The 23,132-nt window shown below is 40.4% G+C and overlaps 2 protein-coding genes across 2 annotated transcripts in view; one reads left to right on the plus strand and one right to left on the minus strand.

Moving 5' to 3' along the window:
• Positions 1 to 15,475, plus strand: part of NRAP (nebulin-related anchoring protein) — a 52,067-nt gene extending 36,592 nt beyond the window's left edge. The window contains exons 30-42 of the mRNA XM_010140270.1: positions 1,151 to 1,348; positions 3,177 to 3,281; positions 4,302 to 4,400; positions 5,182 to 5,286; positions 5,646 to 5,753; positions 7,397 to 7,708; positions 9,709 to 9,813; positions 10,488 to 10,586; positions 10,702 to 10,806; positions 12,341 to 12,448; positions 13,114 to 13,425; positions 13,667 to 13,819; positions 15,042 to 15,475. Of these exons, the coding sequence (XP_010138572.1) occupies positions 1,151 to 1,348; positions 3,177 to 3,281; positions 4,302 to 4,400; positions 5,182 to 5,286; positions 5,646 to 5,753; positions 7,397 to 7,708; positions 9,709 to 9,813; positions 10,488 to 10,586; positions 10,702 to 10,806; positions 12,341 to 12,448; positions 13,114 to 13,425; positions 13,667 to 13,819; positions 15,042 to 15,143 (1,911 nt within the window). The 3' untranslated portion in view covers positions 15,144 to 15,475. The remainder of the gene's footprint in view (positions 1 to 1,150; positions 1,349 to 3,176; positions 3,282 to 4,301; positions 4,401 to 5,181; positions 5,287 to 5,645; positions 5,754 to 7,396; positions 7,709 to 9,708; positions 9,814 to 10,487; positions 10,587 to 10,701; positions 10,807 to 12,340; positions 12,449 to 13,113; positions 13,426 to 13,666; positions 13,820 to 15,041) is intronic.
• Positions 15,476 to 16,718: 1,243 nt separating this feature from the next.
• Positions 16,719 to 23,132, minus strand: part of HABP2 (hyaluronan binding protein 2) — a gene marked incomplete at its 5' end in the record, with an annotated part of 14,468 nt that continues 8,054 nt past the window's right edge. The window contains 7 exons of the mRNA XM_010140282.1: positions 16,719 to 16,895; positions 17,813 to 17,958; positions 19,459 to 19,593; positions 19,940 to 20,082; positions 20,943 to 21,177; positions 21,303 to 21,397; positions 21,832 to 22,003. Of these exons, the coding sequence (XP_010138584.1) occupies positions 16,719 to 16,895; positions 17,813 to 17,958; positions 19,459 to 19,593; positions 19,940 to 20,082; positions 20,943 to 21,177; positions 21,303 to 21,397; positions 21,832 to 22,003 (1,103 nt within the window). The remainder of the gene's footprint in view (positions 16,896 to 17,812; positions 17,959 to 19,458; positions 19,594 to 19,939; positions 20,083 to 20,942; positions 21,178 to 21,302; positions 21,398 to 21,831; positions 22,004 to 23,132) is intronic.

The raw sequence follows: 23,132 nt of genomic DNA on the forward strand, positions 1-23,132 counted from the left end.
CTGCACAATCCCCTGCTGCATATGACTGCTGCCTAGCACAGAATATTTGACTCTGTAAGAGTATCATGCAGAGGAGGGTCTATCTGAGATTTAGCAATGGTCTTTGTACAGAAGTAAACTAGATTTGGTAGAGATACAAAGTTACTCAGTGGTTATTTTCAATTTACTGTTTCCTGAAAGGCTAAATGAGTTTATGGAATTTCAAGTTGGACTTTTTTGGTTGGGGAATGGTTCCCAGTTGGTCTTGGGATATGCGAAGAATCACATCATTTGTTCACTGCCTTTAAGAACAGTAACTGTTCAGTGCATTTTGAACACTGTGACTTGATCCAGAAAGCAGTGAAATATTTGTATGGCTTTAAGCACATAAATAATCTAAGAAGTATTTATCTTCTTAAAACCTGTCTGTAGCGAGTCTGAATGTGGATATAAATGGGAGGGTGTTCATGGATTTCGGTGAGTGCTGCACTCATACTGGGATTCTTTCTTGTGTGATGGTATGCTCAGACATACAGGGAACAATAAATGTCTGAAGAATTCATCCATCTGTCACATTACTCTAAGTCAGTTTGATGATCACCAATAAGTCCGGATGTTCATTATCTGGATGAACAGACTGAACATTTCAAATTTGCATAATCTGAGAAGAAATGTCATGTGAAAAAAATTCTTTGAAGATTTCTACACCTTACTTTTCCTGGACAGAGACAAGAAGTGAAAAAAGCCCCACCACTAAAAACGACATTTATATCTATGAAAGGAAACTGGTCAAATCAACTTAGACCAACAAATATTTTGAGTGAGGATATATACTAATTCTAATATAAATATGGCTGTTTGCATTTTATCCTCAGGCAGTTTCTTCACCTTTTTGTTGTGCTTTCTAGAAATGCAGAGTATTAAGATTTCATTTATCAATTTGGTAATTCTCTAGATTTAAAAAACAAAAAATTAATATATCAGCTTAATTGAATGTAATATTCTAAATATGGATTGTTCATAGTGTAGTTAAACAAGATAGGGAACTTACTTTTAAAAACAATAATTTATCCTGGAAAATGGGCGAAATATGCACAATGCCTTGTCTGGTCAAACCTGAATTCTAATTACCATGCTGTGATACCTATGCGATATGTTTTTAATTTGATAGGTGAAATATAAGCAAGGTTTTGAGGACACAAAGACTCACTTCCACCTGCCACTGGATATGATAAACTTGGTACATGCCAGGAAAGCCCAGTCTTTGGTCAGTGAGCAAGAATACAGACAGCTGCTACACCAGTACACTTCTTTGACTGATGATGTGAGATTGCGATGTGCCAAGAATGCATACAAACTACAGAGTGAGGTAATGGCAAAATATCCCAGCGATATTTCCCTGTTGGTTCTGATGGAGGATAGTTCTGTTCCAAACCAGGATAGCTGACAGTGTGTATTTGAGCAGCAGCCAAGGGGTAAACAATGGCTGTTCCCCCTTGATTACATTCAGGAATGAGGCATTTATCTTACTGGTCAGTTGTACAATGCATGTGATCACACTCTGCTGAGAAATAAAGTATAGTCGTCTTTGATGATTGGGCAGAGATGTGTTTGCAAGTGAGGATGATTGCACTGTGGTGAAACACTCTTTTTAAGATTTTGCTAACCATGCAGACTGTTTACCAACTGGTATTTGAGTTGGCTTGCATCTGGGTGAAATTCATGTGTACTTCCAGAAGAAAAATGCCTGTTGTGAAAATCTGATTTGTGAGAGACTTATAAACTCTGACTCAAGACATAACCACTGAAATCTAAGAAGGGTGAGCTTAGGTCCTTAAGTAATCTTGGGTAGAATTAACTGGATAATGCCTTACAAATTCAAGGGTAGCCCTTGAGCAAAGGGGTTTTAGTAGATTACATTTCCTCTGGAGACCTCAGGAGGGGCTGTGTCTTAAAACCATGTCTGTCCCCAAAATGTTACTGTATTTCAGCTTAACACTTTTAGCCAGCAGCCTTAAAGATGCCAGATTTTGTTCAAACAAGTGTAAACATCAGCTGCCAGTTGTGCTGCCCTAACTCAGGTAATCAGAGATTCTGAGGCAGGTTTCCATCCATGCCTCTCTTTGAGTTGGAAGTGAAATGCTGATTGGCAGCAACATATCTAGAGAGAGGACATTATTCTCTCGCCCGCTAGTGCTAATAGCTGACAGATGTGAAGACCATGATCTAATGTTGTCCTCCTGCCTTTTGACTCACAAAGGACACCACAATGTCATTGAGCCTAGAGGTTAGCACTGGACAGACCTGGCTGGCAGGGGAGCTGGTTCTGTTCTCGTAAGTGGCTGAATAAAATGAAGGCATAGTCCATTTCCATTATAAGTGGCTGACTGAACAAAAATGCCTCACTAACTAAAGCTAGTTCCTCCCTCAATAAGCAGGAGCAGTCTCCACACATCCATCAAGTAGGCAAATCTGTGCTTTACCAGTTATTTGGTCTTTATAGCTCTTCTGAAGCAGAAAATAAAGTGATGCTTCTCCTCCTCCCCCATCTCATCATCAAATGAAATAATATTTGTCATAACGTAGCTATCAGTAAGCTATTGATAACTTCTGAAGAAGTAATATTTAGAATGAGTCACTGTTGCTTTTGGTGGTCTGGAAAATATTTTAACAAAGTCTGTACAGTGGCTTAGTGCTGTTTTTCCTTAGTGCTCCCTACTTGTATTATGACCATTCAGAACTGTTCAAAACCAAGGCTATTTTGTCTGCAAGTCCACTTATTAAAAAGTAACCAGCTTTTATTTAAAAATATTTTCATACACTTTTCTAAACCTGTCTTGTTTTATATATATTTATAAATAAATAATATCTAGCTGTGATTTATGTATTATATATGAAGAAAACTCATGTATCTAAGAAAAGTTTTTTCAGGGTTACAAATGGAAGTTAGAGTCATTCAGTGTTCATGAGACTTAGTACTTCTCAGAATCTTGCACCTGTACTGCAGATCTGCCAGGGCTGCGTGCACACGGACACATACATAAACACAAGAACAGAGGGTAATGTATATGAAGTCTCTGTGGTAGATACTAATTTTAATGGATTTATTTGAATACTGTTACTGTGTATTTTTTGATGAATATATATAGGGCATCTCGAATGCAAACCTATAATTACTTTTGCTTGATTTTCCTTAGAATTTATACAGGTCTGACATTAACCTTATGCGAGGAGTTGGATGCATTACTCCAGGGGCCCTAGAAATTGAAGGAAAGAAGAAAGCTTCTGAACTCATCAGCGAGGTAACAAAAGAGGGTTTTGATTTCTCTACTACAAACAAGAGTTTGCCAGATGTCTTTCTATTAAACTGGGCTGGCAAAGTGACTCACTGGATAATGCTAGGCTCCCTCCCCTCGCGTCTGATCGTTCCGTTCGTGTCCTAACTGCAGATGCATGAACCTGGTGGAGTTCAAGGTTTTGCAGACTTTGCTAGCTGTTTTTGAAAATCTATTCTCCTGTGTTTCAGACCCAGGAGGTTGTTATTAATTTTAGAATTAAAATGGGCTTTTTCAACTAAAAATAAGGCTGGGCCTATCTCTAATAAGTACCTTGTACTGTTCCTACAAAATTAGACTGACCTGTGGAGTGCCCATACATTACCCTGTCCTCAGCTCTGCTTTTGCTTTACAGTCTTAATCTGTTTTTCACTTGCTGCTTTGAAGTGCTATTGTTTTTCCCCCTCTGTAAATTGATTTTTATTTCCTCTGTTGTTCTCTTCTTATAGTCTCTTCTAGTTTCAAATCTTAGATCTATTGCCCATATTTCATAGATGTGAAATTAAGAGAAATAAGAGTGCTCTTCCTAGTGATATTCCAGGGAACGGATCCCTGCTTGCAGTTATTTTGTTCACAGTTCTGACATAGGACCACAGGAGAGGTGGAACCTCTTTTTTCTCACAAAAAAGTTCAGTGGGCTTGTGCAGCACCTTCTCTCTGGGTGAGATTGCCTTTACTGTAATTCTGCCAGCCAGGGTCAATGACACCAAGGAACGAAATTACCTCATTACTGTATTTGGCAGAGCAGCACATTTTTTTTTTAATATCTTATTCCTTATTTACTTTTCGTTTCCCCTGTGAGGCTTGAATGCACCGAATACAGAGTAGCAAAAGGTAAATTAGTCTAATGTTTCATAGGCACATAACTTTGGTAAGGTAGAGTTTTAAGCACAAGAAGCAATACTAGACCACTGGCATTGGAAAAAGTACCTTATCTGACAAGACAATTTAGTTATTCTGTTCATTTTTCTTTCTGTGTGAACTCAGAGTAAATATCGTCAGCAGCCACATTCCTTCAAATACACATCGGTGACAGACTCTCCTGGCCTCCTTCATGCAAAATTCAGCAATATGATTGCTAATGAGGTAGGTTCTCCTAACGTGAATCAGAAAATATGCTTTCAAAATGCAGCAAGCTGGGGCTGGAGGACTGGAAAAGAGACAACCCTGTTCTGAAAACAAAATGCATCAAAACCAAAGCAAGCATCACTCATTTCGTGCTTTTTCACAGTGAGATCACATCTTATTATTTCCTACATTTAATGCCGTTTTCAATTCAATCTCTTTTAAAAAGCTTAAGTAGTACGCATACAATGGAGTCCTGTTACTATGGTTTTTTACGTGAAACACCCTCAAAAGATCAGGTCTGCAGCGTGTTCTTGAGGGAGCTCATTTGCATTGTATGATCCACTTTAGAGGGCTCCTATAAGAATCACTTCTCTAATATTTGGAAAAAACAAGACAAAACCCATAGCCAAATTACCAAAATCATTATAATAACATCGTGAAAAATCCAAGCTAGAAAATATGGCCAGTCTCCCAGAAATGCCTACCATTTTATTTAACACACATTCATGATGCCCTTAGTGTTGTTAGGTCTCCTTTTGGCCTGCTGGGGACACAGCAGTGCAAGGCTGAGAATGCAGTGGGTTGGCATCATGATATATGTATATATATGTATAAACTGGTGTGAAAGTTTTTAATGCCCAGAAAAAATCCCCATGAAATGCAATGGTATATTCTTAACTTTTTTTTGTGCTGGCTGGCTATAACTGTTATAATCATAAACAACTTTTAAGTACTACTGTTATATTAATGAAACAATAGAGAAAATTAATTGCAGTTCGCTTTTTGATCTCTTTCCTAGCGCCTGTATAAAGCGGCGGGAGAGGACAGTCAGCATCACTATACACCAACACTGGGTCTGCCTGAGTTTACACGGGCAAGAATAAATGCCGCCAACCTCAGTGATGTAAGAATTTGTTCTGTATTTCTTATACTTATTTGGGATGGAGGATGAATTGTGCAGTGGCAAGAAAGATGGATAAGTAGAGACCTTGTTAGGTCTATTCTATTTATGCTTTCCCTGATTTGATTATAATGGTATTTGTTCCCATTAGCATATATTCGGTTGTGAGTAAATTAAATCTACATAAAGAACGAGACATGTTTTGTCTGAGTTAGTAGAATTTCCCAAAGACAATTTAAAAAAATCCTTTGATTATGAAGAATGAGACTGTAACACAGAATAACAAATGAAAGAGGGTTCCTTTGTTTGTTCCTTTGTGCATTTAAAAATGAAACAATCTATATGTGCCTTTCTTACTTTAGGCAAAATACAGAGAATCTTGGTATAATCTACGTGCTCAAGGCTACAAGCTGACAACGGAAGCACTCCCGTTCCAGACTGCCAGGGCCTCCAGAGAAATTGCCAGTGATGTGAGTTGAATGATTCAACCTTCCTTCTTGCCTAATTTCTGTTAACTTCATGTAAAACAATGTCTAAAGCAGATTTAACTGAATTAAAGCAACTCCGTAACCATGTGAGACAAGTGTGAGACAGAATATATTACTTATGAATGAGATTCTTTGTGTGAATTTAAAAAAAAAGAAGAGGAAAAAAAATCACTGCTAATCGGGATCCAAGCTCGGTTAAACATCTTCCAGTGGGAAATAACTAGTGAATTAAAGTATTTGCAGACAGACAAATCAGAGGGGTTCTGCTCCTTTCCAGGCTTTCAGCTCCTCATATTATAAAGTGCCCACTAATTCTGTCCACCCTCCTTCGAGCTGGCTTTTGGAAATGCTTAGTGCTCCTGAATTGAAATGAAGTCAGAAGAAGCTGAGCGGTCTTTGAATCTCTGAAAATCAGGAGCTGTCTGACTGGTTAGGAAGTGAAAATCAGTGGGTGCTCCTGTAAATAAGTGTCCCCCTAATTTTTGAAATAGAGGAAACAAATCTTATCATTAAAAATATCTTCTCATTTGGATTGTTGTTTGCAAAATACTCAGACATGGTGGTATCTTTCTTAGAAAGCCTAAAATCATCCCTTCCTCACAAGAAATTTAATAAATTCTAGGGGAAACTGACCATTAAACGATATTTAGTTTTAAAAGTCATTTTGCGTAGTATTTAGTTCTGTGTTTTATCTCTAATGTTACAAAATTTGAATATATTTCATGTGTATTTGTTTTACCAAGCAACTCTTTCCAGCTGTGATTTATGATGTATGCTTAACCATATTTTGCAGAGTGCTTTTGGTTACAGCTTCAGATCTGCTCTAAAGGGTACAAGTCCGTAATAGAATTACATGCACTTACAACAGATCTGAATTTGGCCCTTCATCTTGGAAGCACTTTATAAACATTAACAACTGTAATTTAATCCCCACAACTCTCTTGTGTGGTAGATAAGTGTTATTATCCCATTTCAACTACATTATGAACTCTTCAGGGCCCAGGCCTTCCCTTTAAAGTTCCAAGCACCCTGTTGATGCTGTATAAATAATCATTATCATCATCATCACTATTTCACAGAGAGGATAAATGCAAGATCATAGGGAGAGTCACCGTCCCAGCTAAGACGAGAATGAGGGGTTGCTGGTGCTTATTCTTGTGCTCGGGCTGCCATCTGAGGCTTCTCAACATAGTTATTGTTCCAGGAAAACTGAATTTACTCTTTAAAATAGCTGGGTGGCATTTGCAAATCTGAAGGCTACAGAGTGCATGATGTTTCTCTTTTGTACAGACTTTTTTCTTCTGTCTTTTGTTTGTTTCTCTTATGTTCTCATTCCTAGCGATGGGAATAAAATTCTATGCAAGATAATAAAAGCACATGATCTGAGGTTAAACCTGATCAATGCTTTAGGCATATTCAGAGGAAGCATTGAGATACTCTTAACTTTAATGTTGCAACTACTGTGTTTAAATTTGAGAGCAATGGGAGATTCAATTACTTTCTAGTGCTGGATACCCTGGCTGTTTTTACAGCCGGTATAGATGTTTCAGTGACTTATCCTAAGTTAGTTAGAGTAGCCAGCCTACATTGGGCACTTTTTCACTTTTACCTTTCTTTACTTTCAGTACCAGTATAAACACAACTTTGTGATGGAGAGAGGAAAGCACATTGGTGCCAGAAGTGTTCTGGATGACACCAGGTTGCTGCATTGCTTGCATGCTGCCAAACTGCAGAGTGAACAGGAATATAAGAAGGGATCCCAAGAAGCGTGGTCTCAGTACCATCTGCCCATGGACATGGTGAATCTTGTCCATGCCAGGAAAGCCCAGGCCTTAGTGAGTGATCAAGATTACAGAAAGATACTCCATGAATTTACAGCACTCCCAGAAGACATGAAGATGAAGTGCGCCAAAAGAGCCCACATGCTACAGAGTGAGGTAAAGACCTACCTTCTGTTAACAGCAAACTGAATTTAGCAATAACACAGCTTTCAGTGACCGGCACAAATTCTATATTGAAATTGGGCAGTGTTTTTAGAAAGACCATTTGTAAACTTACGTATGTGTAGCAGCAAGATATCTCATTGCTCCTCACATACGGAATATGTGTGAATCCGAGGTTCTCGTATTATGAACCTGACGGAAAATCGCTGTGGTCTGTGTTACTTTTTCTAGAGCTGAGGGATATACACAAAACATCTCTCAGCTGTTTGGATTGCAGTCAGTAGGTGGTTTGACAGCCACTGCTCTACATGCAGAACTCTTTGAGCAGGAGGTTAAATGCTCAGAGGTTGATTTGGGATATGTTAGAAGATAATTTTGCAGACAGAAATGGTGGTATCAAATAACCGGTTCCCCAGATGTGTTTGTGGAAATTGCTCATGCAAATGTAAGTTCAGACAAACTTTGATGACAGAAGTGTTGGAATATAGCGTGGGCTATATCCATGCTTGCTTTCCCTTGGCAGGTACCTTTGTTCAGGGACAACCCATTGTCTGTATGTGCTTTCAAACAGATGCAGATTTTGAGTGCATGCATAAAGATGCATGGATGCAGATAGCGGTATTTTGACAGTTTAGGGTCTTTAGCTGCTCTGTAGCAGGAAGCTCTGTTTGGGTGTTTTTTGTTTTGTAAGAAAAGATACTGAATCATTCAGCAGGGAATTGAAAAAGTTTGTTCAGAAAGTTATGCTAACTCTTTATTTATAGGTCTTTAGAGAGGTGATCATTTACTGAGCTCAGGGTTTTATTGCAAGACAAAGCGATGGGATATTTGTTGGACTAAGTCAGATCTGATGAGCAGATATTAACAGATATTCCAGCTATGAAAGTCAGAGTGGCAACCAAAGCGTTGGAGAGCTCGTATCTTCTTTATTACTCAGTATACTTGCTACCTGGTATCCCAAATGTACTTCTGATTGCCAGAACTTTCTTTTGGGTATTCTTGGGATAGTATAGAAGCTGTTGCTAGATGCAGTTCTTTGTCTTGCCAACTCCCATTCCTCCCTTCTCCTGTGATGCTGACAGATGGAACATACAGGTAGTTAGATGCAGGAAGAAGGGTTTTTTTACTATTTACTGATGTGTGGTGGTGGCTCACATGATAGGAAAGTGGCATTTCCAGGGACATAGTCCTTAGACCCTAAGAGCATGTACTTCAGAGGTTGTCTACAAAGGGACAGAATAGGAGAAGAGTTTGAGCCTCAGCACTTGACAGGGCAGTAGATGAATAAGAGCCTCAGCACCTGGCTCTTTGGCTTTAGACTCCACAGGTCAGGAATCCAGAGAGGTTATGGTGGTTTTGTCTGATATTCTCGCTATCTAGTAATGTACAACACACTTGAACTAGTGGGCTGTTATGTCCTTTTGCACATAGGGTGGAAAAAAAAACCAAACTGAAAAAATGGGTGATTGGATTAAAGTCACACAGGGAGCCACTGTCACTCTGAAGGAGGCCAGAATTGTTGGGATTGTGGGTACTTTACCAGCTTTCACTTTTTATTGGGTCTGCCTTGTTTTCTTTACTGAATTAGGAGGTAGAGTAAGCCTTTAACGTGAGTAAAGGAAGAGTAATGTGTCCTTTTAGAAATGGGGTTAATGAGGAAGCATGCATCAGATAAAATAATTAGTATTCCTGACTTGAACTCACCTCAGAAAATTATTTCAAAAGGGGTTCTTTTACGTCCAGTACAAGCAGGTTATTACTTACTGCTTTGAGTCATACTAATTCACTCGTGGGGCCTTCTCTTGTAACTTGCATATGATACATTATTTAATTCCTGGTGGAATGAACAAATGCAAACAGTTTGGCTTTATGATGTGATATGTGCATGGCAAATGAAAAACCTCAAAATGTTAATATGAATCAGGGAGTCTTTTTAAAAAAACTTAATAGCTGTGGATGCAAAACTGATAGCTAGCGATTTTCATTTTTAACAGCTTCGGTATAAATCAGACCTGAACTTCATGAAAGGAGTTGGTTGGATGGCTCTGAGATCTCCGCAGATAGAAAGTGTAAAGAAGGCTGGAGAGCTCATCAGCGAGGTAACTGATAAATCTTTCATGGGATAGCACGTCTGTAAGAATTGTTTACCATCAAGGCTCCTCGTTACATGACACTTACGAATGTAGCTCATCATTTCCTTTTGATGTGAGAGCCTGTTTATACAAGGTGTAAGTTACCAAGAAGCAGTACGGGAGATGCAAGTCCACTGTGTGACACCTGCTGAATATTTTCCATTCCGAATGAAACACAAGAGTATAAACAAAACATGTAGCAATAAATAAATGCAGTAAACACCATTATGAAATTCTAAGCAGGTGGTTATGGAAGTGATATAGAAAGTTACAGCATTGACAACCACACTGAAGGGGCATTTGCCTGCTCAGTATCACGTATTAATGGAGAAAAATTATGGGCTGTCAGAAGTGTACTGTTCAAAAGCTTTTTGCATGTGGGTTTTCAGTGGGAAGCTCTTCTTGCACACACACATGAAAAACAGAAGTTTGGTGCCTGGACACCACAGCAATGATACAGTGGCATCCCCATTCCCTAGCTGAAAGAGCAACTGAGACTAAACCAGAACAGTACGTTTTCAATCCTCTGCCTTCAGGAAGGTGGCTTCTGTTTTATTCCAGTTATCACACACTTGGAAATGTGGTATGTCATTAATTATGGGGTTTTTTCCTTTGGTTTTTTTGCCTCCTGCCCCTCTCAGATAAAGTACCGTCAGAAGCCAGAAAGTTTGAAGTTCACTGCCGTGGTTGACTCTCCAGATTTGATTCATGCTAAAAACAGCTACCTCCAATGCAGCGACGTAGGTTTCATTTTACTATAAGTTGCACTAACTTCCGTTGTACTGTAATGCATGAAGGAATTATCTTGGCATTACTTCCAGTATCGGTTTCATTCAGTGACTTTTGACTCCACAGAGACTGTACAAGGCTGGAGGCTCAGAAGCCAGGCACAGGTACACCCTGCCTCCTGACCATCCAGATTTTATCCGAGCCCGACAGAATGCACTTCTCATGAGTGATGTAAGTAAGCCTTTACTGTGAGGAGTTGACTTGGTAAACTTGCTTGGGAATGAAACACTTTCATGCATATGTGGAAGCTGCGTTTCCTGAGCCTGACCGGAACTAAAAATGCCAGGGGCTGTGGACACTCAGCACGTTGCTAGGTTTGGGCTGGCGAGATCGGGAGAAGTGTCTTGATTTTTCTTCTGAGAATTGGTTCTGCTTTCCAGGGTAGGAAGCTATTATTAAGGGTTTTGGTCCTTCAGTAGATCTTAGTTACAAATTTAAATATTTTTACTTATGTTTGGGTGGGGGGAAGGCAGAACCTTCTTTCCTTGACTACTACCTTCTGAAGATGCAACACTGCTTTAAACTGACCCCTCAGGCACAGTTGACATCAATCTGGGTGCAACTGAATCAGTGAGTGCAATTGGTTGAAAAGGATTTTGTTTCCACTTTATCCCAAACGGAGGCACTCAGTCAATTCCTGATCTCCTGTTCTCTGATTAAATAGCTGTTGTCTTTAACTGTAGGATCAGAGTGACCTTTGTAAGTATCCTTGAGTTCCTTGTTCGATAATAGGTGCTCTATAGATGAACAAACTAATAGAATTTACATTCTTTGAAGCGACAGAGGAGAAGGTAGGAAGGCAAAGGGATGATTTCACGCAAATGAAAGGTCAGCCCTAGACCTCTTAGCAGGATGTACAGTAATGCGTGCACTGCTTCTACCCAGGCTGTCTTACAGGACTTCTGACACCTCAGTTTACCTTCAAATGTAGCACCGCCCAGTACTAAATTCACTAGTGAAACAGAAAAATACCTCTTAAAATGTGAAGTGGACTTTGTGCTTGTTTCCATATGGTCACAAACCCTAGAAAGGATGAATCAAAGACTCAGAGAGAGCAAATTAATAAAAGCAGAAAAGGACAGCCAAAAGTGTCAGCTAAGATACCGTGGCTGTGTATCAGGTCCTGCAGACTGGAAGCTATTTTAAGAAAGCAACTAGTGGCAGAAGAACCAAATCTAGAGCAATTTCTCTTCAGGATGTAAATGTATTTCACATCCTCAAAGTCACATTAAATATGTTAGAACCGACTGTTATTCCATATGAGTTAATGAAGCCACATGTGGCTGGGGATACAGACAGGGATCATTTGAAAAGCTTGAAATAACTGGTATTGAAATTATGATGCCACAAAACCCAAGACACTGCAAGTGGATGCATCAAAAGAGAGAATAAGGGCAATATCAATGCAATATTGATGTGACTGATGCATCACAGTTTCTAATAGAAATTAAATCACATCAAAACCAACCACATTGAAGTACAAAAGGAAACCCTGGTGGCACTTTTCAGATGAGGCATTTTATCATTATGGTGAATAGAAAAGAAGTTGAAGTGCTGTAGAACTGGATCAAAACCTTGGAGATGGTACTGATGACTCGATACAAATAAACCCAGTAGGATAAAACATTTATTATTGCAGTTATGGGACTACATTTAAGAAACTGCAGGGGGAAATGACTGCTTCGTTCTTTTCTTTTCAACACAGAAATTGTATAAAACATCTTGGGAACAGACAAGGGCATCTGGTTATGATTTTAGGATTGACGCCATCCCGTTCCAGACAGCAAAGGCTTCAAGAGAGATCGCTAGTGATGTAAGAATTGTTCTATTTCAAACACTTCCCAAACCTCTTCCCATGCCACCCCTACCCTGTAAAAATAGATGACTTCTGATGTACGTGAACCTTGTTCTAGTTTAGAGAATCGGTGACCAGTGAAACCTAATACTGGTTAAATGCAAAACTTTCCAGTTAATGACTGCTATTAATAATGTCCAATACCAGGCTGCTCTGTTTCACCTCGAAGAGGTATCCTTGGGAAGAAGGCATATTATGAAGTAGTTAAATAAAATAGGTACTAGGCTATGAATAGTTAAAGCATGGTCTAGAATAAAGTGGGTCACCTTTGAACACAGAAGACTATGCTTGGCAAGAAAGCTGAAGGTGGAGGAGCTTCGTTGCTTGAGCTGCGTTTTGGGTGCACCCAAGTGTGCAACGATAAGAGGACCTCTGGATGCTTTTGAGAGATGGGTATTTTTGGCTCCCTAAGTCATTGTACTCCTTTGAAAATCTTCACAAAGGGCATTCTTCTACAGTGTCTTGTTAAATTAGGAGGTACAGTTTGATATCAAACAAAGCTTTGGTTTGTGTGCACCATGCAGGAAGCATGATTGCTAGCTAGGAGAGAGTAAGTTATTTCATAAGAGAATTTGAAGGTAGTATGAATGTGAGAATGAGATTTTTCTCTGCACTTCCTGCAGTACAAATACAGAGAAGCCTTCCTGAGAGACAGAGGCCAGCGAATTGGATTTCTCAGTGCAGATGATGATCCCAAAATCAGGCACGTCCTCAGAGTGGGGAAACTCCAGAGCGACAACCACTACAGGAGTGAATACGCCCAAAACAGGCCGCAGTTCCATAGTCATCTCAACCAGCCAGGATTCCTGCATGCTAAGAGAAGCCAGCAGCTTGCAAGCAATGTTAACTACAGGCAGCCTTTGCACCAATACACTTGTGATCCTGAGCAGCTAAATGTGAGGCACGCAAAGCAGGCCTACAAGCTGCAGAGTGATGTAAGTATAGCTGAGTGACACTGTCCTTCCAAGTGCTAGGAGCTGTCTGTGGCAATGTGCTTTGCAGACCTTACCTATCAGCAAAGTCACATTCTTGAAAGAACTGCAGTCTGTTTGCTGAAAATGAACAATTTGTTTATTATCGATTCTCTCTATGTGATCTCTCTTGAATACCCGGCGCATGTGGGTTGATTAGAGCCAAACAAAATAATACACGCTGGTATATGTTTCATTCTCTCAGGTAAAATACAAGTCTGACTTGAACTGGCTCAGAGGCATTGGCTGGACTCCCCCAGGTTCTCACAAAGTCGAAATGGCAAGAAGAGCTGCTGAGTTGGCATACCTTCGGGAAATGGGCTTGCAGGGTGCTTCTGCTCAGTATGGACCTGGAGTTGTAAGTAGAGTAAACCGTTCTTCTCACAAATCCCAACAGCTCTGCTCTCTAGAAGGCAGAGAGACACACATCCTGTTTAATGCTTTTGAGTGCTCCCTGGAGTCTACAGTTCTCCCCACTATTTGAACAGAATGTGTATACTTCCATCTTGAAGCTTTGTGTACACCTTAATTTGAAGGAACTTCTCAAGAGAATTCAGCACTGTCAGGGCTGAGGATTTCCTTTAGGGGCTAGGAACTGCCACAGGATGGAATTTACTTTTACTATGGGATTTGTTTCCCTTAACTTGTGGATGTTGTCAGATCTCCAAATGTCCTGGTACCTCCACAGAAAGCAGAAGTAGATGTGGAAGGGAGTCTCAGTACAAGTCCCCTTCTCTTTTCCTAATTTCGGAAAGACACCATGTGTTGGCATGCAATCTCCACTGGCAGCTGTATTGACTCAGTGTAGGCTAAGAGCATAACAGCAGACTCTGAACAGTGCTGTGGGAGGCACCCAAATACTTTTTGCAAAGGAGGAGTGCTCCAGCCTCCTCCATCTCTGTCCAGCTCGCAATGCAAGAAGTCACAAGCTGGGATCTTGCAGGTTTTCCTTCTCCCTGCCTCCACAGGTGTGACTCCCAACATGCAGCGTCCCAGCACAAGAGTGCAGAAGTCCATGCAGGGACCTTGTAGCCCCTACAGTTAGCAAGCGTTATATGACAATAAAAGAGAAGCTCTGCACTTCAAATATTGTTTCATTTAAGTTTAAACTTTGGCAACAAGTCGAACAATAATCCAACCCAAGAGAAACAGGACATATCCATGATTTACCTTCCCGTCTGAAAAGTTACTCAGGACATAAATTGTAACTGTGGTTGAGTAATGCAGACAGTGGGGACTGCAGGCACTATCTTCGTAAGCCCTACATATGATAATGATCTGATAGTTCCAGGGAAATCTAGGGAACTGGAACTCAGCGTCTGCTCTTTATTTAGGGCTCAAATTAGACATCAGGACTTGAGCACACTCAGTCCTTTGATATGTGTAACTTACACGAACGGCTCCATTTATTCCACTTTTCCACTGTAGGGTTTTACTCAGTGCAGAGCAGTGATTTAGATTTTGCTCGTTTGTCAGTTGTGGTAATTTTTAACATGTATATAGTTTTACAGAACAATAGTGAAAGCCTTCTATCCTGTCCCCTAGCTGTCCTCACAATTTACTTGGGTTTGATTTTACAGGACTCTTTGGAAACAGAAGGATCTCAGCAGGTTACAGTCAACCCTGATGCTTCCGAAATTCTGCAAGTTAAGAGAAGGAAAATGCAGCTGTATCAGAAGTAAACAGAAACATGACATAACACAAATAGATTTTCATTGTGGCCTGCAAATCTTGTAGCTTTTCCTGTTTTCTGGGAAGCACAATAGATGGCATCTGAGAACTTTTTGTTTTAAAAAGCAACATAAACATCGCAATTTATAACCGATCATTTTATTTTTGTGTGGATCCTTTATGATTTATCACTGTATGTGTTACAGAATCTGATATTTATTTAAAGCTGTAAATGAAATTAATACTGGTGACTGGCAGGCTTGACTTTGTACTACAGATCAATGATCCTTATTGGTAGAATATAAAATAATTTGTTATGACTATATCAGATGAATCTTATTCCATACTTGTAATCATTTTATGTTCCTGGATTATTGGCACCATTGACCTAAGAGAATACAAAAGTGTGATTCAGGTGGCTTAACAGATGGACAAGACAAAGGCCAGTGAAAGCAAAGTTCTCATTGACTAACCAAAGCCTTGTTTTGGACGTCAGAGAACTTGTTCTTCATTAACAGGTTGTATTGAGATCACAATTAGTTCTTCAGTCTTTTTCAAAAATCTTCCAAAGCAAAAAGTCAGAATTAGTTTGTTAGAAATTATCACCATAGAGGTAGCTATTGATTGATAGATTAGTTAGGGGCTTAGAGAAGGTTGTAAACTGTGAAATTCAGATGAAAGGGACTTTACTATTTTAAGGAACTGACTCTTCACAAACGTGTCTATTCTTTATGTCCTGATTTATACCAAACTCCTATTTTTCAAATTTCTGAGGAGAATCATTGGGCAAAACTTACACAATTTGACTTGCAAAACTCATGAAAACCCAAGAACTATCCAATAGCTTTAGACCCTTATTTTTTTACGGGTTTAAATATCCCCTAGCTCTCACTGGTGTTGAAGTTGAGCATATATATACCATTGCAGATCTGGAGCATAACAGGTAATTATCCTCTAATCAGGATTAAAGTGGATAATTCTAATATTGAATTTATCTATTTTTTTCTTTTTCAATCTGGAATGCATCACTGATGGAATCTGTGGTTACATGCCCTGCGGAAGCGCTTTTGAAAATAATTCTCCTGCCTGAACCTCCCTCTCAGATAATTCCAATGGCCAGAGTCTTGCAAACACAGGCACACGATGATTTTCATGTATGTGAAAAATCATACTGGCTTTAGGAGCATACACCAGTATCTTTGAGGTGTCAGAGTCTGACAGAAAAAACACACCTTAGCCAGGGGAGTAAGGGGAAGGGGGAAAGGGTGACAGCCACTCAGCCTGCAGAATTCTCAAGGCTTGAGAAACAGAGCTAGGAACTTTGGCAACTGTGTCTGCTCGAGTTGCTTTGCTTTCTTATCTGTTTTGCCCTCAAAATGTGGGTTTATTTCAAAGCCCTCAAGAGGAAAACTGTCACTGACCTCTAGGAAGTGCTCTAAGGCTATTTTCAAGATGCTGCTGAAGTATACCCCATGTAGGCCATGAGGAAATATCAGTAATGTTTTTGGTTGAAGAGGAAGCATTTGGGAAGTGATAAAAATAAGTAAATATCTCAAGCTTACCATTCATCATTCCAAAGCTGTCTCCTAATGAAGAGACTTTGACTCAGACTGAATTTTTGATTTAATCCAACTGAGAAAATTTGTCACCTGGGTATAAACTCCTGGCTTGTTTTTTAACGCGCACCCATCACCCCAGCTCACAAGGCCATATACATAGTAGGAGCCATTTTCTACACAAGTTAGTGGGCCTCCAGAGTCTCCCTGATGAGAAAAAACACACATGGTCAAAACATGAAGCAAAATGATAGCCAAAATAAAATGCTCCTCTCCTATCCTCAGCCTTTGAAACTGTAGTGGTGTCTTTTCCCTATTGGAGATGTTTTTTCCTATCAGATGCTGCTCAGTCCCTGAGTAGCTTTGCAGTTCTGGAACAAGGTCAAATGATACCAGACTTTTTGAATGTAAGTTTTTGTTTGTTCAAGTTTGTGACGTGGTCACATGAAGATGACAAGGTCACGTGAAAGATGACAAGGTCACATGACATTTCCCAGAAATGACAGTTACCAGCCATTCAGAGCCTGAGCCCAGAAAGACAAAGTCATAAATGAAAACACATAAGCTCTCCCACACTCCTCACAATAACTATATTTTGAGCTAATTGGTCTCATTTTTTTGTTTTATTGGTGATTTCTATTGACACTATGCTTCCAGTGGTTGGTTGCACCTCAGAAAGCGTTCAAACTCTTCCCAGTCTTACAAGGGCATAAGTTTGAACTTGCTTCACATTTGCACTAGCTGTAATGAAAAGAAATCTCGATCCTGACTTTCCCAGCAAGTCTTAGCTCTGATAGTGAAAACCAGATTAGAACTGGTGCTCCTGTCAGAGGCCATAATAAAATTGAGAGTCAAAAGACACATTTTCAGGTTATTATGACAAACTGCCTCTGAAGCCAGACTTTGCAGGCTAGTCTGTAGCTTCCATAGATCTGCCTGTGGCTGACAGTGACATTAGCTCTGGGGATATACATCTCAAACTGTACTGAAGAAAGTCAATGACTGTTGGAATACACTGATGGGAGAAACAGATGCATTTGCAGTACCCTGCCAAAACTATTACTCGGCACAGTCTGATTATTTACACAAAAAATTAGTGTTCAAATACAGAAAAAGCAACAGACCTGACAAGAATCAGCTCTGGGTTTCTGAAGATTTCCTGCACAGAACATGCTTTCATCCAGTAAGTGATCATATGCTCTGGGTGCATTGCATTTACTCTGCGAAATCAGCTTGACGTTGGCATCTAACAACTGGCGGGATACTTCATCTACGGGATGTACACCAAAAAAATGGAGTCAACTTCCTCCCAATTCTGTTACCTGTCGTCTTTGTTCAAAGTACGAGCTTGCTTGCCATTTGGATGGGTAGGGGGAAGAGTAGGGGGATGCATGTGCTAGCTCGGGAAGAAAAGAAGTATCTCTCTGAAATTACAAGGGTTAGAGTTGGAGCCTGGAAGCTTCACTCAGGACACTGAGTTGTTGCTTAAATGAAAGCAAAGTCAGGTATTCAGAATTTGGCTCCGATCTGCTCTACCCATGTAATCCTGCTTTTCAGTGGTGTTGGTTGTCTGCAGCTCCCACAGGTCCCAATGGGACTTCGAGCTGCTCAGCACTTCGCAGACTGCTGCCACTAGATGTTTTAACACGCAAGCTAATGAAACAGATGAAAACTGAAAATCATACAATATTTAAGGGCAAGGATTAATTACAGTGAATCTAAAGACATAATTTGACATCTAAAGGCAATAGCCAGAGTTTCAAAGCACTACATCTGCAGATAATTAAAGGTGGTTTATAAGTTTGGTTCTGCTTGAGTTTCAGGAAATATTCCATTTCTGCAGTGATTTCCTGAAATGCTAATAATAGCTCTGCTCAGAGAAGGAGCCATGTAGTTTGAACACGTACAGGGTACTTTGTTGGGGAAAAAAAAATAAAATTCCCCTACCCTTTTTAAGAGAGACTTTTTATTTGGAACTTTTAAAAAATGTCCATTAAATTCTGTTGGTGCATTCTGATCAAATGAACACACTTGTCTCTTGTGGACTTCAATGAGAGTTACATCAGAAGGGAGAATTTGGTCCTATGTATCGTATCAGGCTGTATCAGTCACAAAGCACTAGGACACCTACTGCAGCCTCAGTGACACATTTTCCTTCTGCTGCTTTACAGCAACACATCAATCAGAACATGAGAAAATGCATTTTTCAGAAAATTGCCATTATCTTTTTTTAAGCATAGTAATTTCTCCCCTTAGGATTTGCTGCGGGCACGAAAGGTTTTGGACAGAGCTGGTTGAACTTGAAAAACTTTGGATTTTTTTTTTTTTTATTATTTTTCAGTGCATCTGAAGATCCAGATGCTGCTTCTGAAAAGCTTTATCTGACCCAATGGGCTGGAAAACCATGTGAAAGTTCCCGTCTTTCTTGGTCCTGTCTTGAATTACACAAACTATACAATAGCCTCTCTCGATACCATCTTGCCTCTGTGGCTGGCTTCAGATGAAACCATGACATGGTGTGTCAGATGGCAAGTGAAAAAAAAGCATGAGGAATTTTTTCAGAACTCTGAAAGGTTTGGTTGGTCTAGCAGCTGGAGATTTCTGCTAATGAGTAATTTCCATGGCAGGGTTTAACTGTCCTTAGTTTTGAATTCCATATCTTGGTTTCACTGAGTGCCTAGGTCTGCGTTTGGGTCTGGCAATTGCTACTGCAAGTACCAACCCACCTTGCCAAGAAGTACCCACCAAAATCCAGCTGTCCCGCAAATACCTGTCTCTGTCTCGCCCCATCCAGAAATGAAGCAGTTGGTCCCAACGGGAAAGAAGAAATTAGGCAGACACGCAGTTTTCACATACTTTGTTTCCACTGCACAGTGGCCATCCACTGGCTTCAATTTAAGTAGTGCTGGAGAGAAGATAAAATACAGAAAGTGTTTGTAGCTAACTTCAGTCCCTAACCATCATTACCAGTCTGTGACACAACCCTGTGCAAAAGCTGCGTGTACTGACGTGCTATTTGCACCACATGCTGGACCTGTCCTTGTTGTTTTGCTCCTCCCACACCACAACTTCTGCTTGCCCTTCACAATTCACATCCCAAAGATTCAAATGGGTCTAAACCACAATTTGACCTAATTATTTCCCAAATGTAGCCTCGATGGGAATTTTAAATTGACTTTAGTTGGAGAGAGGCACTTTGAACAACTGAGGTTGGAGGTGAGCCTCAAGAATATTCGGTAAAAGGGATTTACCAATATCACTGTGCGGGACGCCATCCTTCTCTCTGTATTTGTAATGTACAATGATCTTCTCCACATCAAATATTTGCTCATGACGCTCTGTCTTTTTGAGGTCTTGCTTTCCAAGGGCTACCTGGAGATTTTCTTCTGGATCTCTGCAAATGAGAATGTAAATTACATGCAGACATTGTCTATCAGTAGTGAAAACCTGCGCCTTGAGTATCTGGAAGCCAAGATATCGCTTCCTGTTGTCAAGCATGGCCAGAAGATTTCCTAAGGTTGTTACAGGAGAGCTTAGACAGGGAAGTGGTGGTGTTGGACAATACATGTACAATAACTTGCCGCGATCATGACATTAAGCGATTTAAAGCTGCATGAACATGGTTTTCTTTGCCTTTTAAGACAGAGAAGCAGGATGCACAGAGTCTATTACTGTGGCTGTGATGATGAGTGGCAACCCATGGAGCCATGGGAGTACAATTGTTTGCCATTATCTGGACATACTTAAAATTATCTGTGCTCGCATGATCTCCAGAGAGTAAATTGCATTTCCAAGGATGGCAGTTTCCAACCTATTCAACAAATGTGTTGAAGGAAATGTCATGTTCTAAGCTAACTGTCACATAAGCAATTTAAAACAAAATGTATGTTTTGGCTGTTTTGGAGGTCTTAATTATGATGCAATATATGATGTCCCAATAACCCCTGAAGTTTTGATAGAGTCCTTCTTTTATGTATTGCACAACCTCGTTACTTTCCTCCTTTTTTTCCTCTCACACAACATTTCAGCTCATTTTAGGTGAGTGGGGGTTAAAGTGTAGTTTGTTATTCCAGCAAGCACCATTTCCAAGTATATATGTGTATTTTCATGTATGAGTTAATTTTTTCACGTATATGTTTTCTTTTCGACTCCCAGCGATCATTTGGATTGCAAATAATTCACATTCCAAACTGTCTTTGATAATCATCTTGAATTTCATATGTTTATCTGCCTAGGCATAGGACATGCACCTACTCAATGCAGTGCCCAGCAGTAAGAACCCAGCATGCTTTAATTAGCACTCCACCACAGAAATGTCTGCTCCTTCTTTGCAGAGAGGCCATCCAGGGATGTTTGCCAGCTTTAGTCTTAGCTCCACCATAGATCTTCTTGAATGTCCTTTGGTTTTCTGGTTGTCCACAGGTTTGGAACATTTCATTTGATCCAGGTGGGTCTGTTGGGCTGTCTGTTGGCCATGGGGTCTCTTCAGCTGCATTGGAAGAGACGCCAGATGTATAATGCGGAGATAATATCTGACTAGAGGAGTTGAGTAAGAGTCACCTGCTGCTCTGGACCACCTCCACACTGCCAAGCAGGTCACTTCTACTTCTTTACCTGTTCCTGAGCAGGGTGAAACATCACAGAATTCCCATTTCACTTTCTGATTTTTTCTGATGTAGCACCAGGGCTTTTCATCTTCATCGGGATTCCTGAAGGGAAGAGTTGAGAGCATCAGCCAGGGGAATGGGAAAATCTCCACAAAAGTGACCGAGCTGAGGATACTTAGGGGAGCAGCCTCGTGCTCCCATATGAGAGCTGAACTTCCAAAAAGACTCTTTCTTAAGATTTGATGAAGAAAATGCCTGAGACAAGAGAGCAGGGCATCTGCCATTTTACTCTCCCCATACCTATCTTAACCCTAAGAAAAAAGAGGGATTGGTCCAGGGAAAAGAGAGCTGCTTCTGGAAGCCTCACATCAGTACAATAACTTAGGGAATGCACCTCCAACATCCTGATATTTTATAGACAGGCAGTGTCTAGAAAGAATGGAGATCTTAACACCACCAGTTTGCCAAATTCATGAGCAGTTTGTTCTCAGTGCTCTTTGATATAGACCCACAGAGCTGCTTCTTCAGCATATTACCTGCAGAAGTTGTGTTCACCAATGCCGTAAGAGTCAGCATTCTCCATAAAGGCGTTAAAAGGGTAGTCCAAGAGAACATGGGAATTCCAGTGCAGACAGGTCTTGCCATTTTCTGCTTGGTTCACTCTTCCTCTATATGTAGAGGAGTCCTCTTCATAACAATCATCCAGTCCTGTAGGAAGACAATGCTGATGTGAAAATTACTTTTGTGTTACTCCTTCCCCAAAGTGGTTCCTCTTCCTTCCTTGCCCTGTGTTCATATTGTGGAGGAACAGAAAGATCTACTGAGTCATGTAATGATATCCCTTATCCTACACAGACCAGAAATAAGAGTAACATCCCAACATGTGTCCAGCTTGAAACCTGATTAACTTCAAATGCCTGAAACATCTTTGCATGGTAAAGACCTAGCAGCTAAGAGGTATCTTGATGCAAAAGCAGAATCTCTCCTTCCGTGGCCTGGGCAAGTAATGGTATCATCAGGATTAGACAGAAGTGGGCACGGAATTGCTGTCATTTCCAGGGCAATAGACATGCCAAAAGATAGGTTGTACAGCTGAGAACCTAAGACGTAGATGAGGTGGAGGAAAAGTCACCTGCAATGTGGAGCATGTAGTGGTACATGGAGTTGGAAGTGTAATCAACTTTTAAAAGAGAAAGAAACAAATCTTCTTCTTGGAAACATGTTGCTATCATTCTAGCAGGAATTAGAACTCTGAAAAATATGCTACTCTCTCTGGGAAACTTAGCAGCTGAAACCCAGCTGCAACATTATCGTGTGGGAAATTATATCTCTAACTAGCTCCTATTTGATTAACACTAACCAATCAGAAACTGCGAGTGAACTAACTCCTGTATCCAATCATAGTGCCTTAAGAGATGCATACTGTCTGTGTGACAAGGAACATACCCAATCACTATGTAACCAGTTACACGAGCAAGAATCCACTGTCTATAAAAAGAGAAGTATTGTAAACAATAAACGGATCTCACTACACACCACATTGGTGTTCGGGTGATTCTTCCCGCTCCAGCGAGAGCCTATTGCCACAAAACGTGACAGGTTTGGTGCCTGTGATGGTGCAGCAGGATCTGTATGTAGGCTGGGGTAATCCCACACCCTTGGCCACACTATGTATCAGTGGCTGTCCCCTCAGCCTGCGGAGCCGAGAGCCTATTGCCACAAAACGTGACAGGTTTGGTGCCTGTGATGGTGCAGCAGGATCTGTATGTAGGCTGGGGTAATCCCACACCCTTGGCCACACTATGTATCAGTGGCTGTCCCCTCAGCCTGCGGAGCC

This window comes from Buceros rhinoceros, unplaced genomic scaffold (assembly GCF_000710305.1).
Source record: "Buceros rhinoceros silvestris isolate BGI_N320 unplaced genomic scaffold, ASM71030v1 scaffold4410, whole genome shotgun sequence".
Classification (NCBI taxonomy): Eukaryota; Metazoa; Chordata; class Aves; order Bucerotiformes; family Bucerotidae; genus Buceros; species Buceros rhinoceros.